General features: G+C 39.2%; 1 protein-coding gene across 9 annotated transcripts in view; it reads left to right on the forward strand.

The window, feature by feature from the left end:
* The window catches only part of ELAVL4 (ELAV like RNA binding protein 4), an 83,667-nt gene extending 70,310 nt beyond the window's left edge, over positions 1-13,357 (forward strand). For 8 of the 9 annotated variants that reach the window (XM_030033453.2, XM_030033449.2, XM_030033447.2 and 5 more), the window contains exons 4-7: positions 3,961-4,114; positions 4,503-4,728; positions 6,124-6,162; positions 10,605-13,357. In XM_030033453.2, coding sequence (XP_029889313.1) covers positions 3,961-4,114; positions 4,503-4,728; positions 6,124-6,162; positions 10,605-10,932 — 747 coding nt within the window. In that variant the 3' untranslated portion in view covers positions 10,933-13,357. The remainder of the gene's footprint in view (positions 1-3,960; positions 4,115-4,502; positions 4,729-6,123; positions 6,163-10,604) is intronic. The other variant, XM_030033448.2, reaches the window with a different exon arrangement.
* Positions 13,358-16,289: the final 2,932 nt, after the last annotated feature.

Below are 16,289 nucleotides of genomic sequence, written 5' to 3' on the forward strand. Positions count from 1 at the left end.
AGTATTTTTGAATGTTACACAAAATTTTTTGAAAGCTGCCCGGGGAGTCACTTAACACCGACTGTACCTTACCTGCTTGTGGCTGGAGAGATGTCCCAGGGATTGCCGGTACCATCGGTGGGTGGTTTGGTGGCCTGTGGGTGCCTGTGCTGCCATGCAGCACTCTCCGATCAAAGGCTCCTGACTAGTCTCACGTTCCCCAGGTGAGTAACGCTAGATGCAGAGCAAGACACACACCTCCTTGGAGAAGTTTTGTTTCTGAAAGGTGTGAGCTGCTAGGTTGCTTGTCAGCAGGTGTTTTGGCTGGGGCAGGGTGGCTCTGCTGGCAGAGCACATCGTGTCAGGGAAGGATGATGCCGTTCTTCGGAGCAGACAGGAGTTGAATTTTGGGAGGAGGCTTCTAGAAATGGACTTACTGTTTGAGAAGTCCAGGATTAGCATATGAGCTGAAGGCATGTCTTAGAATGAGCAGCAATGAAGTGATTAAGTGTCAGTGTTTAAATGGTTACTGTTAGATGTCCAGCGCCTCGCCTCTGTAAGACAAATGGGATGCGTTCATGCCTCTGGGTGCCTTTGCTGTGGGCTCTGACTTGGAAAGACCAGACCACTTCAATTTATGTTCTGAAGAGTCTCGAGGTTAGAAATGTATCAGAAAGTTTTCTAAGTGGGAAAATGGGTAGGAAATCAATAGGGAAGATAATTACTTTAACTTGGAGATACTTTCTGTGCTCCTGAACAAAAATGTGCATTACCGTGGAAGATATGAAATGCTGGACCTTATGACTCTGCAGTGGTGTTTGGAGACAGTGGTGCAGACTCTCGAGGTGGCTGTTTATACTGAAGAGAAGCCCTTACACAGGCTAATGTTCAATGTCAGATGAGAAATATCCTAGCAAATGTTTTTCACAGTTAGTGTATATATATATTTATAGAAACTAACATCGGAGGCCAGCAAGCCATAAAATGAATTGTACAATATTTTATCTTCCTTGCAAATTTGACCAAAGAACTCCTAAATGATCTTATGCAGTGAAATATAACACCATCATTCGACCTCCAACTGTCATACAAGTGGACAGACGTTTTAATGCTGAGAAATGGCTGGGTCAAACAGTAGTTTGGCATTTTCCAGCTCATTTATTTGAATTTTTTGTGGTGGCTAGGATTTCAATATTCTTCTCTTTTTCAACACCCTATTTCATTACAGGGTGCTAACACTGCCGTGAGCAAAAAAAAAAAAAAATCATTCTTAAGTGTGAATATAAAGAATTAATGCAGCATCCTCACCCAGTGCTTTGCGGTTTTCAGTGATAAAATGGGAGCTGGTTTTGGCTCCCATTTTAACTTTCACAGCACAAGGAGCTGGAGGGTAAGGGTGGGCGATTTCTTCCTTTGATAGCTAATACACAGGAAGACATCCCATCCTCAGTACTAACTGAATAATAGCTTGCAAGCAGGATGGCACAGTCTAACCGATCAATTTGTCATTGGCTGACCTGAGAGGGAAGATGAAAAAGATTCAAAAGCAGATAAATAATTGACATTAGTAGCCTTGAGTCCATTCAGCTCGCAACCTTTTCTCCTTGATATTAAAGACGGCTGAGTTGCTTTTGGCAGCTTCTTTCTTTGGCCCAGACTCCCCTGCAACCTGAATGTTTGATGGCAGGAGGAAATAAAAATTAGACCTGAGCAGCAATAGGTGTTTACATGTGCTGTGAGTAGATGGATTTGTGAGTGTGTGCAGTCTCTCCTTCCACTGTGTGTCTGCGTGGCCCACGAGCAGAGAATTTTCTGTATGTTGAAGTATATATATATATAAAAAATGTCAGGCGCTCAGTGCTCTGGAAAGTAGTGTTTTTTGCATATCCCAATACTTTTCAACTTTCCTGTAATGTGGCATTTGGTTAATGAATGTGCCAGAGTGAGAAAACCCAAAGGAAACCCCTGGCTGTTTTCCCAGGAACTTTATTAATTTTGCAGCTCTCAGTTTTGAGGAATAGGTAAGGTCCCTACCCCCACTCCAGAGAGGCTCTGAAGTGTTTTTTAAACTGTTATTCCTAAAGTAGGTTAAACTGTAGGTGTCTGAACCCTTACAGTACCCTCTCAAGGTAAGGCCTTTGCAGAGCGTGGAGAGAATGTCTGCTTTTCCAAATGCCCTGGCACGGGGTATAAATGAGAAGCCACTGACACGAGACCACCAAACCAAGCACGGTCAAAACCAGTGATTTTCGGCACAGTATCTGTAGGTGACAGCACAGTGTAGCTGTCCCTGGTTTCCCCAAGCACCTGGCTTCATCTTAGTTACGTAAAAGCCAAGCGGGTGCCGTGCGTGTTCTGGTCCTGGAGCATCAGAGGAGTGTTTGGGACCAGCGATGCAGTGACTGCAGTGCTGCACCCCACCGGGAGCTCATGGGCTGGGAGGTCCTGAGTCGCTGAGGCACAAAATAGTTTCCACCCCAAGATCCTTCTCCCTTTCAGCACTGATCTCGGCACCTGGAGGTTTCTCTGCTTGTTACGTCTGCTTGTGCCTTTGTGCTGTGCCTGCGCTTGCCTTAGTTGATGCAAATGTTCTATCTAACCTCTTTTTCACATTTCTTTCCCTAAATTTTTCCACCTCCTCTCTCTCTAGCCTTCTCTCTAAATGTTAGATTTAAAAGGTTATGTACAAACATGTAAGTTATAAAGAAGTTGCCAAAAGCCTTAAAATCTAGAATCTTTAGAGTTTGCTATTATGCAGAGAAGATTGTGGAAGCAAATATTAGTCATTAACATCATTTTCTGTGTTGAGTCAACATCTATTTTTAGGTGTGGAGCACATAAAGACAACTCTTTGACACATAAAACACATCAAGACATCCATTTGACATCATTTATGTTTGGGCTAAGGCTCAGGAAGAGGGGAAGACAATTGCTGAATGCATTGTATTTGTGATGGGACACACACACACACACCCACCCCCCCCCAATTTCCTTCCAAAACACATTTTAAGACAATGCCGTAAGGTACTGATCTGTTTATATTTAAATAAATCAAGATGAAGTGCAAAATATTCAGGTTTGGATCCAATGCTATTTCAGATGTGCTGCGAAGTAATTCTTCATGATCCGTGCTGAATACTTGCCATTAGGCTTTATCCAGGAAGTATTTTTATTATGTTAAATGTGTGTATTCTAAATGTATATATTATTTTTAAAGTGCATAAGGCTTTTTATGCACATATTATAATTATAAATCTGATTCATAGGTAGAAGAGCAGTTAAGAGAGTCTTGATTTAGTAATTTTCCAGCAGCATATATGCAGAGCCTCAGCTAGGTTTTCTTGTTTGCTTGGCCATAATATTTTATGGTCTGGTTCTGGGCTTACAGTGCAAGGGAACTTCTTGTGATAAATTGCAGATATGACAATGAGTGTCAGTGTACAGTTCCCTGAGCAGATGTTCATTTAGTCTAATTTCACCAGTACTTTACTGTTCATCCAGAACAGATCTTGCCAGCTCAGGATGAAAACACAAAGAGAGATAGCACAAAAGATCGCTCTGCAAATAACCTGATCTGTTTCAGCCACTTGGAGGGGGGGAGGCGAAGAAAAACATGCTGGAACTTTAGAGTGCTACGTATGTGCTAAGGTTATTACATGTTAGATACAGTAAATCATCCATACACCCACAACCCATAGGGGTAAATTTACAAAGCCATGCGTAGGAAGCTGCACATTAATCTACCTCTGAACAATAGTTACTTTATGACTGCACTTAAAGAACCCTTGCGTCTGTTTTTAAGGTCTTTCTAGCTCTTCCTTTGTTCTGCCAGCCTTTCCTGGCTTTGTTGGTTTTGCAGAACAGGTAGCATCTGAACTTGAGGGTTACTGTTTGTGAAAGAAGAGAAAATAATCTGTCCGTTTAAAATGCGGAGGGTGGCTCTAGTTTACTAATCTGCCTTTCCTTTTCTTCAATCCATAGGTGTCGTATGCCCGTCCAAGTTCAGCATCAATCAGAGATGCGAACTTGTATGTCAGCGGCCTTCCGAAAACAATGACCCAGAAAGAATTAGAGCAGTTATTCTCACAATATGGGCGCATCATCACCTCACGGATTCTGGTTGATCAAGTCACAGGTTAAAAGAAAACTTTTCTTGATACATGCATATTTTTCTGGAAATGGCAAAATTGTAAATGCTTGCTGGCAGTTGAGTTTAAGACAATATGACTTTTAGTGTAACATGCTGGTTCTTTATAAGTGTGCCTGTTTGGAGGCATAACTGCTGGCTTTTTAATGAGGGATCTCAAAATGCAGAATGCTGTTTACTTAAAATCGTTATATTAAATACAGTAGGGGCTGATTTTGGAGAATACAGATGGGGAAGAGCATTTTTCTTTATAGGATTTCCTTAATTTGCAAGGCATGTATTCTGTGAAGTCAAAACCAACATTCAGTTTATGTTCATTACGCAGATGAGGCTGTTCCTACAAATATTCATCTGTTCACATGTCTTTACTTCCCAGGGGTTTCTCGAGGTGTGGGATTTATCCGTTTTGATAAGAGAATAGAGGCAGAAGAAGCCATAAAGGGACTAAATGGCCAGAAGCCCAGTGGTGCTACAGAACCAATTACTGTGAAGTTTGCCAATAACCCCAGCCAGAAAACAAGCCAGGCACTCCTTTCACAGCTGTATCAGTCTCCCAACAGACGCTACCCTGGACCACTTCACCACCAGGCTCAGAGATTCAGGTAATTACCTGGAAAAGAACTGAAGTTCCACCAGTGATGACAATGTGGGGCAGGTGCTGCGCAGGAAAATATGCTTTAGTTGCGTAGGCTGACCTGATTTTCTTTGTAAAATTAAATATTCTTTCCTGGAGAATGAGGAGGAAAATCTGCTGACAGCAGTAGTCATGTTGTATTTACTAAAACAGCTGAAGTACTGTACAATCAGATCTCATGAAGGCTCATAGAAAAAGGGAAGACAGAATAGAGTTACACTGATAATCAGATGAGCAGTGACTATCCTGTTCTTTCTCATTTTTTTGGTAATGCTTTTATTTTCTGCTATATTATTACAGTTTTGATGCAGCTTAGACTTTGATGTTAATGACAGTAGATTGGTAGCAGGAAAAAAGCTGAGTCTGTTCCAGTCAGCAGCAGTATCATTAAATTTATTAGCCTGAGATATCTGCTCTTAGTATAAAGAGACCTTGTATTAGTCTTTGGTGTGATACTTCAGCTACTTTCGGGGATGTTTTATGCTTTGCATTCTGAATATACTGTTTCCATCTGATTCATAAGCCAGAGTTAGCAATACATGATGTTCTCATTACTTTTTTATTTGATAGTAATTTTCAGGCAACCTAGCATTCAAATAAAAAGTCTGCCTTCAAAAAAGAAAACTTGGACATACATAACTGAGTTGCATACTGGCTTTAGAAAATTATTCAAAAGCAATTTTAGTTTTTCGGTGATGAAAAGTGCTAATGAATTAAAGATCATAAAAAAAGTCAGTCATTGGCTACACTAAATTTACACTTGTTTGTCTTTAGCATGCAGCTGTGTCCATTGAGGTTATCACTGAATCCTTCCATGGATAGAAGGACTTTGTTGTGCTCCCATGGAAAGCAGATGATTATATTCTGCGAAATTTGGTGGTCATTTAGATTGACATATCGTGGAGGATTAATACTAAATATGTGTAATATAGAGGGGAGGATGTATTATGTTAAAGCAGTTAGAATCAAGAATTTTTCCAGTTCCAGCAATTTTGGACTGTAACATTTTCTTCCCAAGTTAACTGTAAATATAAGGTGAACAGTGGAATTATTTGCAAAAATCTCATACTAATATTGTCTAAAAAAGACAAATCAGAAGTGGATTTTTTAAAACTAAACCCTGGAAATTAAGGTTTTCTCTAAGACTGTAGACAAGTTAAAAATGGCTTTAAATGCTGTGGTGGAAATTTAAGCACAACCTCAGACTTAACAAAGCAGGCTGGGAGTTGTTAGGCTCCTTAGATGTGTGGGAAACTTGTTGAACGTTTTCTTCTTTGAAAATGGAACGCTATTAATAATAGTTCCATTGAGCGATCTTGCCATCTGTGAGACATTAACCCAAAGACCCTCCTTCTCTTTTCAGGCTGGACAATTTGCTTAATATGGCCTATGGCGTAAAGAGGTAATTAGAATTCCACAGATTGCCAGATGTCCGTGTTGGCACAGATTGGTGCTACAATTTATTTTTTTTAATTCACTAACTTTATTTTTTTTTTAATTCCTTCTTTTCTTCCACCAGCATGTCAAATTCTTTTTAAGTTTGGACTTCAGTTGGTTTTGTTACTTTAAAGGCCACACACACAAATTCTGTGGGTTTTTTTCAACCTTTTTTATTTACAGGTGGGCTTCTTAAATGGTTTAGGTGCAACAGCTACAAGCATTCAAACTGCAGTTGTCCTGCTAAATGGTGCTTTTTCCAGAATCAGAACTATTAACTTACGTTTTTAACTAATATCCGATCTGATAATGGAAAATTTAACAGTTCAAAACAAAAATTACGCTGCTGCTGTTGTCTAAATCTCACAGTTAAGACCTCATTTGTCCTACATCTGGCTTCACAAGTTTGACTTGAAAATATAGCTGTGTGCACCTTAATCAGCCCAAGTTTCTTTTGTTACAGGTTTAATACTTTGAAATTTTCTTGGTGCTTGAGATTTCTTTTTTTGTTTGTTTAAAATAGCTCTGTGTGTTTGTACGTATGTGCACGCATGTGTGATAAAGCTCGGCTGATTTATAAACATTTATGCTGTTTCATGAGGATGTTCAATGTTTGATCTGATAGCTAAAATGAGTTGACGTGTTGTTAGTGTTTCTTCTAATGGCACACATCAATGCAAGCGAACCTTACAGCAAAACAAAGGTGTAGTCTTATTCCTGATGTTACCGTAAGATGTCCAGCCATCCCCCAAATTAAGATGAGAAAATACTTCTTAATCTTCTGAAATGGTCTACTCGCCACACTTGAGAATTATTTGAGCTTTTTTTTTTTAAAGCTCATCCTGTAAAATGGTACGGTAAGTATATCTTTACACTGGCTAGTAGTGGACAGTAACATACTGACACAGTAGCTGTCACACAAATCACAAATGGTAAGACTACTTGCAAAAACAATAGTCGAAACAGAGGTGACGTATCATCCCAGAAGCACTACTTCTGGTGTTCATTAGTACATTTGTTACATCTGCAATATCCTTAGCGGTGATGGTGATATGATGAGTCAGAACTTACCACCTGATTTTATCATGCACAGCTTCTCCTGCATTCTCCCCTCTCATTTGTTTCTTGATACATTGCCAAAAACATGGCAAAACTCTCAGCCTCGAGTACCTGTGAGGTACAAGTCGGTGTCAGAGGGACGGGTTTGTTCAGGGAGTTTTCCCTGGGTTTTTGCTGCTGCTGCTTCCCTGGAGTTGCACTGGCGTGTGGTGCAGGACAAACAGGGCTTAGTCTGAACTAGTGAGGGTTTGAATTCTGATTTCATATTACCTACAGAGGGAGAGAGAGTGAGTTACCTGCCTTTATAGGTTATGCATCTGCTTTCTTAATATTCAGTCTGCAATGTTAGTCTCAAATCACAGCAGTGTTTAAGTTGTTTTGTAGGCATCTGAACTTAGTTCTTAACTCCTCCCAGCGAATCTTAAACTTGTGCTTGCACTAGCAAACCCTGTGTTTACGAGCATAGGGTCACAAAAAAATACCATATTGATAAAAATTCCTGAGACTGCTTCTGAAACATCTGTAGTGTAGCATTCCTGGGTTTGGGGGTCGGTTCTTTCTTTCCCTGTGTTAAGTATGTGGTACTGGTGGAAAATGAGATCTGCTGATGTGCAACAAAGGTTTTACTGACGTGAATTTCAGATCACTAGCTAGTAGCAAAGCTATTTATGCAATAGGTTATCTTGTATTTGTGTCAATACACTTGCACTAGTTTCGAGCATGTTTTCTTGGATTTACAGCAGCTCCTCTGCTCATGGTACATAAATAGTTGAAAGCTGCATAGCTCCCAAAGTTTTCCAGGGAAAAGCCACTCTCCAGTGAACTGTATGGAACTTTAACCCTTTACATCAGTGCAGCTTTCCTCAAAAATGCAGAACGTTATAACCTACTGTGTGACATGCACAGCTTTGCATTGTACAGATTTTACAATAACATCACTTACAGGGTAGTGTATCCATTAGTGTTGTACTTCATGTTAAATTTAAACGTTGCAGGAAAGGAGCATTTGCTGGCTTACATATGTTACTCGCACAGTTGACACTTGTCAGCAATGGGCTTAAAGTCCCATCTTCCAAATTTCAAAAGAGCTTGAAGCTGTTGGCTTATACAAGCTCTCAGTCCTGGCCTTCTTATTTACAATTCCACATACAGTGGAAGGAGCAGTATAAATTGGCCTTGTCCAGCTGTCTTTGTTTTCAGCAGCTGGGATAGTACCGTGGGTTAGAGCCACGCTGAACTATTACGATAATGTTACTAGTTTCAGTATGCGGGAGAGAAACTAAAAGATGTTGAGAGTAGGATTTGCAAAAGTGAAGTTCAGTTGGAAAATTGCCATCTATTTTTAATAAACTGTCTGCGAACCTGTATGTATGTCTGAAGATCTAATGCTGTGAGCATTTGTGAACTGCTCATTTATAGCGTAGCTACACCCCAGTGATGTTCTTCAGCTTAAGATGAATATTCCAAGTGTCTTGAATATACATATAAAGTGCCATCAGGAGTCCCCAGCATGGTGAGCAGCCATCAAGTGTGTAGTTTCTCTTATGGTTATTTAATATACACTGCAAAATATTGTGCAGATTGCTAAATGTGTGTGGAAATATTACAAGTGTAAAAGGAGAAGTTTTGGAGAGCACAAGAGCTTACTCAGCAACACAGAACCCCCCCTCCACTCCCTCAGTCATCACTCAGAAAATCTTGAGGAATTATTATTCAGTTCTGGTTATTAATACTCATCATATTGAAGGTACCTGTGAAACTGGATTTTTATTAAGACGTTTCCTCTGTGCAGTTGTTATTTTAAAACATATCCCAAAGTGTAGCTTCAGAAAGCGTGTCATTTTTTTTCGAACTCATGAAAGGAAAATTATGTTGATCCTGAGGGCTGATACTGCTTAACATCTTCATTAATATCCTGAGTCATGGGCTGCGATGCACCCTCCTTGCATTAACGGGTGACACTAAATTGGTGAGGGAGCAGGGGCAGTCACTGTGCTGTCGGCCACGGCTGCCACTGGGGAGACCTTGACAAGCTGGAGGAACGTGGTAGAATTCAGGAAAAGCAAATGCAGAGTTTAGCCCCTGACTGCTGTCTTCAGCTACCTACAAGGGGCATTAAAAAGAAGATGAAGCCAAGCTCTTCTCAGAGGTCAACTGCAAAAGGACAAGAGTCAACAGTAACGGGCTGCAGCAGGGGAAATTCAACTGAGTATAAGGGAAAATCATTCGCAGTGAGGATGGTGGAGCCCTGGAGCAGGAGCTGCAGGAGTGGAGTTCCCGTCCTTGGAGACTTTCAGAACTTCCCTCTGCGAGGCCATGAGCAGCAGATCCAATGCGAGAAGTTAGCCTCACGTTGAGCAGGAGGTTGTTCAGATGACCTGCATAGGTCCGGCCCAGCCTGTGTTATTCTATGATGGTTGTGTTCATCAACATACTACCTGGCCTTGGCTTCCCAGTTCATATGTTCAAGTTAAAGAAAACAGGTCCCAAAAGACAATGCGGGGGAAAGTTAGGGTGCTATATTAGATTTCTAGGAGCTTGTCTCTCTGCATTGACTGTTCGAAGACCTAAGATCCTGTTATGGACATGAAGTCTCACAGTATGAAGGTATTAGTTGACATGCTCATTGATTATGTTTATGCACTCTCTTTCTTACTCTACAATAGCTGCATAAGTTGTCTTTAGTATGTGGCCAGCTTTAGGACTTCTTTATTAACTGGATTTTTTCCCAGTGTATGTCAATTAAGGACTATGTTAGGAGGAGAATTAAAGTCTACCACTTAAAAGACGTCTCTCTAAATCTAATAGTATTTCTAGCTAAAGAGGCTACTGTTATAGCTGAATCCTGACAGTGCCATTTCATACTACTCTTTAAAATAAGTCTTGAAGTTTGTTTGATTTTTTTTTTTCTTCCCCTCCCTCCCCTTCAAACTAGTAAGAGGTAAAGCATTAGATCTCCATTGCCCTGAAACTATGTTATTTTAGTGATGGGAATGAGTGGCAAATTCCTACAGGCCTTTTTAAATGAACTTGTGTTTATAGCAGCACGTACAGCCCCTTCTTGACTTAGATTGTCCTTAAGCATTTCTTTTATTAGATCTTTGTATACATCTAAGTAGGGCTTATCCTTGAAGGGAGATGCATTTATGCCCAGATTTGGTCTGTTGATTTACAACAGCTCCCTTCCGCCGAAGTAGGAGTTAGAGACCAAGGGTGGTTATGTAGGCATCTTCCAGGGATAGGATCAAGAACCTTCATTAACATTGGCTTATTTATTTTAAAGTCTTGGTTCCGTGTACCTTGTGCCGAGAGATATATTTAGAATAGACCCCTCTTTTTACTTGGTAGGTTTTCTCCGATCACAATTGATGGTATGACGAGCCTTGTTGGAATGAATATCCCTGGTCACACCGGGACTGGATGGTGCATCTTCGTCTACAACTTGTCTCCTGACTCAGATGAGAGCGTGCTGTGGCAGTTGTTTGGTCCCTTTGGAGCAGTCAATAATGTCAAGGTGATCCGTGATTTCAACACCAACAAGTGCAAGGGATTTGGCTTTGTCACCATGACCAACTACGACGAAGCTGCCATGGCGATTGCCAGCCTTAATGGATACCGTTTAGGAGACAGAGTATTGCAAGTTTCCTTTAAAACCAATAAAACCCACAAATCCTGAATTTCATATCCTTACTTACTAAAATATATATATATAAATATATATACGAACAAAACAAAAAAAAAAAACTCTTCAAGGCTTATATTCAACCATGGACTTTATAAGCCAGTGTTGCCTAAGTATTAAAACATTGGATATCCTGTGAGGAACAGGAAAGGATTTTATAATGCTTAGAAAAAAAAAAAAACCTTTGATGCATTGAATGTTCTTTCATAGCTGTCGTTGTTGAATATAATATACATAGATAACAATGTGCAGGGATTTTTACCCGGCCAGCTAGTTTTACTACCTTCCTTGAAGGTGGGTCTTTTTAAGATGACCATTCACTCATTTGAAAAAATAATAAAACAAAAACAATTTTTACGAACTAATGGGATTAAAAGCAAGAAAAAATTTTTGTTTTTCTTTTCTTTTTTCAAAACATTGATTGAATCAGATTGGTAAACCCCCCACATAAATTAAAGAGGAACAATAAAAATTGCAAAAAGAGGAACATAATTTTGCAACTTTTTTTATTTTTCCTTTTTTCTTTTGTATCATGTGAACTAAACAGTCTTCTGTTAGGGAATGGGGTAAAGGGGGATACCTGATGACATAACAATTTAAATAACATTAACAATGTTGCCAAAGAGGTGGTCTCTTTGCTGAAAATGGGTTTCAAGAAAAATCTATTTTTATAAAATATAAAGAATTTTTACAAGAGAATCTGGATTTGAGAAAAAATATTTTGACTGGCTAATTTAGGGGAAATTGACAACTTTGTCATGTTCATACTGCACTGGTAACTTTTTAGAGATCAAGATGTGTGTTTTAAACTGGATTAGTAGATTGTTTTTTGAAGGATGGGCTACAAACAGATGATCTTCGTATCTTTTCATAGCATGTAATAAAAATATTAAATACAGTACGGGAGAGTGTTCTTCCCAGGCACGCAGTTACCCACAGTCAAAACCCAAAAGCAAGGAGATGAGTTGCAAGACGGTTTTTCTTTAAGTCATCAGTATGGGATATCAGCAGAACAAAAGTTAAAAAAAATTAATTTTTTGATCAAAAACTTCCTTGGTTTGAGCAGTAGGTGCTACAAAATTATTTACATATCTTAGTATCATAGTTAAATGTAATGTGTTTAGAAAAAATACATTTGCTTTAAATTTGTTAAGAATTTTCAAATTCACTTTATAGCCCAAGCTAATATAATTGGGCTGTGTTGGCACATTTGGAACACTGTTTATGTTGCTTGAAACACTTATTTATTTAATTGCCGATGTGATGCATATGGCCAAAATCAAATATAGCTAGTTTGGCTAGTCTACTTATTTGTTTACTTAAACTATGGGAAGAAGCATATTATTGTGTCATTTTGTTGTGTGTGTATGTGTATATATAATATAAATATATATATATATAAAGTTATTTTTTCTTTTGGTTAATTTATTATAAGTTGTAACACTTTGCTAGTTTTGTTTGTATATGTCTTAAAATGTTTTCTTATGATACTTAAGTGACAGAGGTATCAAGGTAACTTGTGTAGAAATATTGTTTGATATATTGTCATGTTTGTTGTGAATATTTTTTCTTACTGCACAGTAGAAAAGAAAACAACTGGGTCTTTATTTTAATGTAATTCAGATTGGGGAAAACAGAGCTAAGGGAACAAAATGACTGAGGGGGTGCTCTCCCATGTCCAGTGCACTGATCATTTTAGTATGTTTGTGCTTTGTATGGTTATATATTTAAAACAAAAAAGGGTCATGCTCTTCCCTGAGTACTAGAAACAGTTACTCGCTATGCATAATCTAGTTGATAGTTAAATTTGCTATTGCTTTTCTTGTCTTGTTATATAAAATCTTTTCAATACAAGTTTAGTCTTAATGGTAATAAAACGTTATGGTTATTTATAACTTGTGCTTATTTTGTGCATTTTTTCCATGCTATACCCACTAACTGCATGTAGACTAAGTATTGTTTTTTCACACTGAAGAGGCAAACTTTTGTAGTAGACAAATAACTAAAGCAAAGGCTGCATCATAATTTTATCAGTTTTTTACTTTAACAATGTTAGATTTTAGTTTAAAGGAACACTCATTCAATGTTCAGGGAAACCTTTATACATCATCTGCTATGAATGAGCGCAGTTTGCTGGGAAAGTTTTGATGCATTTGCTAAGCATTAGTGGGGAAGGCATGTCAGAATCTTTTCTCTACGATGTGTTTTACTATCTGAATAATAATAATAATTTAAAAAAAATCTTTCTTAGGACCAGGCAGTTGTATACTTTAGTTATAATGAATGACTTCATGTTAACCTTGCTAGTTTAGATCATTTCTGAGGGAAAGTATTGTAAATGTTTTTTTCATAACCTTGTTGTGTTTGAATTATTTGTACTTTAATTGTCCAGACAATAAATGAAAGTGTGTAGAATGGCTATGGACTTTCCACCTTTTTAACCGTGTTCAGATGTTTTAGTAATCCCAGCTGCACCTCAAATGAGGTCGATGTTAGAGTCTGATTTCAGAAGCAAGGTCTTCAAGAGAGAAATGTACTAGTCAAACCAGATGAGCATATTCATTATTTGTTTTTCCTTCTGAAGGTTAGAAAGAATCAGCCATTTAATTTAAGATGTTGAACACCAAATACCAAACTGTAACTGTAACTTTATTTATTTGAATGTGGAAGATACTGAAAGATTTCTACTATATACAGTATTTTTACACAATGAAAATATTAACTCAGTCAGTATCAACACTTAACAAAAGTAGCAAGCAAATTTCGGCGTTAATACAGTTTTTAAGCCATCATTTAGTTTGACTTTCTATGAATATGCTATGAATGTCATGCAATATGAAACACTGTACATATTATCTGTACAACAGTATATATGATCACACTCCAAATTTGATTCTTTTCACCATGTGTTATAACTAGAGTTGATACTTCTTTCAGTTGACTTGTTTGAATCCCATTAATACAAATATTCACTTCATGTTTATGTTCTGTAACATTCACTAATTGAGAATATGTACCTTGTAAAACTGCAGCGTTGCATTTCGTAACAGATTAGGAAAACTATATCAGAGGGCTGGATGGACTGTGTGGTTCTTCAGCTCCTTCACCTATTAATAAACTCGTGTTTTTGTGAGATTAAGTTACCATGTTGGTTATAATAATTAATTGCAGGCCACAGAATGAGTTTGTTCTTAAATTTACAGCTTGCTCAATTCATCCTTAAACCAACCTGACCATGCCATAGTAAAATGCAGAAGTTATTAATTTGTTCTGTTTAAAGACTTGGCTCTGAAAACCATCATTCTTTCATCTATCTATATATATGTATATACACACACGGTTTTGATGATATATACATGTATATATTACATACACTGTACAACATAGTGTAACATGCACCAGCCCATTTTAAAAAAAACTGCACTTTCCATTTAAGAAGGTGTTTGTTATAAAATAACACTATCTACATTACAGCATTTGTTAGGTTCATCGCCTAATTTTTTTCCTGTCCTTTCTTCTGTGTACCTCACACCGTCAGAGAAGTAGTGAGCTGAAAATCACTGTACAGCCTAGACAGAAAGGTGACTGTACATACTGGCATTTTGCTGTTGGCTTCAGAGAGGCCAGTTTGGGTCCAGATTATTTCTCCAGGTCCACTTAAAGGTTGGCTACTGATCCTTCTACGTCTCATTCATGTAAGGTACCTATTTCTCCATTCTGTACAGCTTGTGTTAGTGAGCTTACCTGAGCTGTATGAAAGCTCACATGCACATGTAACACAAGAGAAAGGACTCTGCCTGTTTTAAGGATCCAAATGTAAGTTCAGTCCCCCTTCTGAGAGTATCACAAATGGATGCTGGATAAAAATGGTCACAGACAGGCCCTTGGTTCATTACACAGATCCTATGTGAGCATTTTTAGAAAGTCTTACTGAAACACAATTTCTGCCCAGCTGGGATCAGAACCAAATTTCACTAACACTCATTCAAAGTAATCAAGTTTTATATTTCTTTCCTGAAAGGGTAATCACTCTTTCTGCAATTAGCAAGCCTGCTGCATAAATGGAAAATCACCTGGGGGAGGGTGTTTCAAGTGCATTCACTTTATATTCCACTTCAGACTACCTTGGGCACAGTAATGGGCTTTGAATGAATGGAGAGGGGAGTGTATGTTGAAAATGATGGCTGGCGTATTCAAGATAGCAGTGAGCCACTCTTGAAATTTTATGGTGGGAAGTCAGCTTACCTGGTGACACTGAATTTGTAGCAACCCAACTGCAGATAAATATTCTGGTGCCATCGATGGTTTCCATTGGGATGGTTGGGCAGGGGGGGCTGGATGCACAGCACCTAGCAGAGGCTGCTACCTGGGTACTTAAATCGGCCTCGGGGTGATTGACGGGGAGAGGCACATCCAGAAGGTGTCCTGGGGAACCCCTTTCTCCATCATCAGTAGCAGGAGCCAGGCAAGGCTGTTAACTTAACGCCTCTCACTTACATGACTGCAGCTAGATGAGGTAAAGGCAGGTCAGGGTGTGATGGCAGAGTAGATTAGCTCCCTGCCCTGGAGATCTTACAGACTGAGCTCGCTGCACAGAAGTAATTCATTGTGCATACAGAGCAAAATGAAGGGAGATCAAATCCAGCATAACTTTACGAAAGCTCTGACATCTCGGACTAATCCAGTAGCTCTCTTCTAAAAATAACTGACTTCTTAAACCCAGAAGATGCGATGGAGCCACTCCAGCTGAGCTTCAGTAACTCGTAAGGGGGCATATCACTTGGAGACAAACAGGAGCTTCTGCAGGAAGGAAACAAAAAGCGACAACCGCACACAGGCACACGTACACACACCCTGGGGGTGCTGCTCCCCGCCACCGCTGCAGTGCAGCCCCTGGCCGCGTGCTAAGGAAAAGGCTTTCATCCCAGGTGCATCGGGGTGGTAACTCCAACAACCGGGAGAACGCGTACGCTGGCGCGACAGGTACTTCTGTGGCCTTCCCCAGAAACACTGTATGCCACTCCGGTGCACTCGAGAAATTCAAATGGGATCAAGCACGGTAAGGTGCCAGCGTGATCAGAACAGGAACTTACCCTACAAAAAGAGTCACTGAGCTTAAATTGTTTCTATTCCCATAAACCCAAAAGCAGTGTTTCAAAAAGCCTGTTCCCTGTAAATCTAGAGACGAGCATCAGAAAGGGCTGTAGAAAGAAGGGTGACCAAAAGGATGGGTCATACAAAGGCAAACTACTTTGACTTGCCCACAACTGAGGACGAGAAACGACTTTCTTGTTCTTTCTATCACATTAGCAATATTTTCAAAATACTCTTTCAGTAGAAATAACTGGGAA

The sequence above is a fragment of the Aquila chrysaetos genome, chromosome 12 (genome assembly GCF_900496995.4).
Source record: "Aquila chrysaetos chrysaetos chromosome 12, bAquChr1.4, whole genome shotgun sequence".
Classification (NCBI taxonomy): domain Eukaryota; kingdom Metazoa; phylum Chordata; class Aves; order Accipitriformes; family Accipitridae; genus Aquila; species Aquila chrysaetos.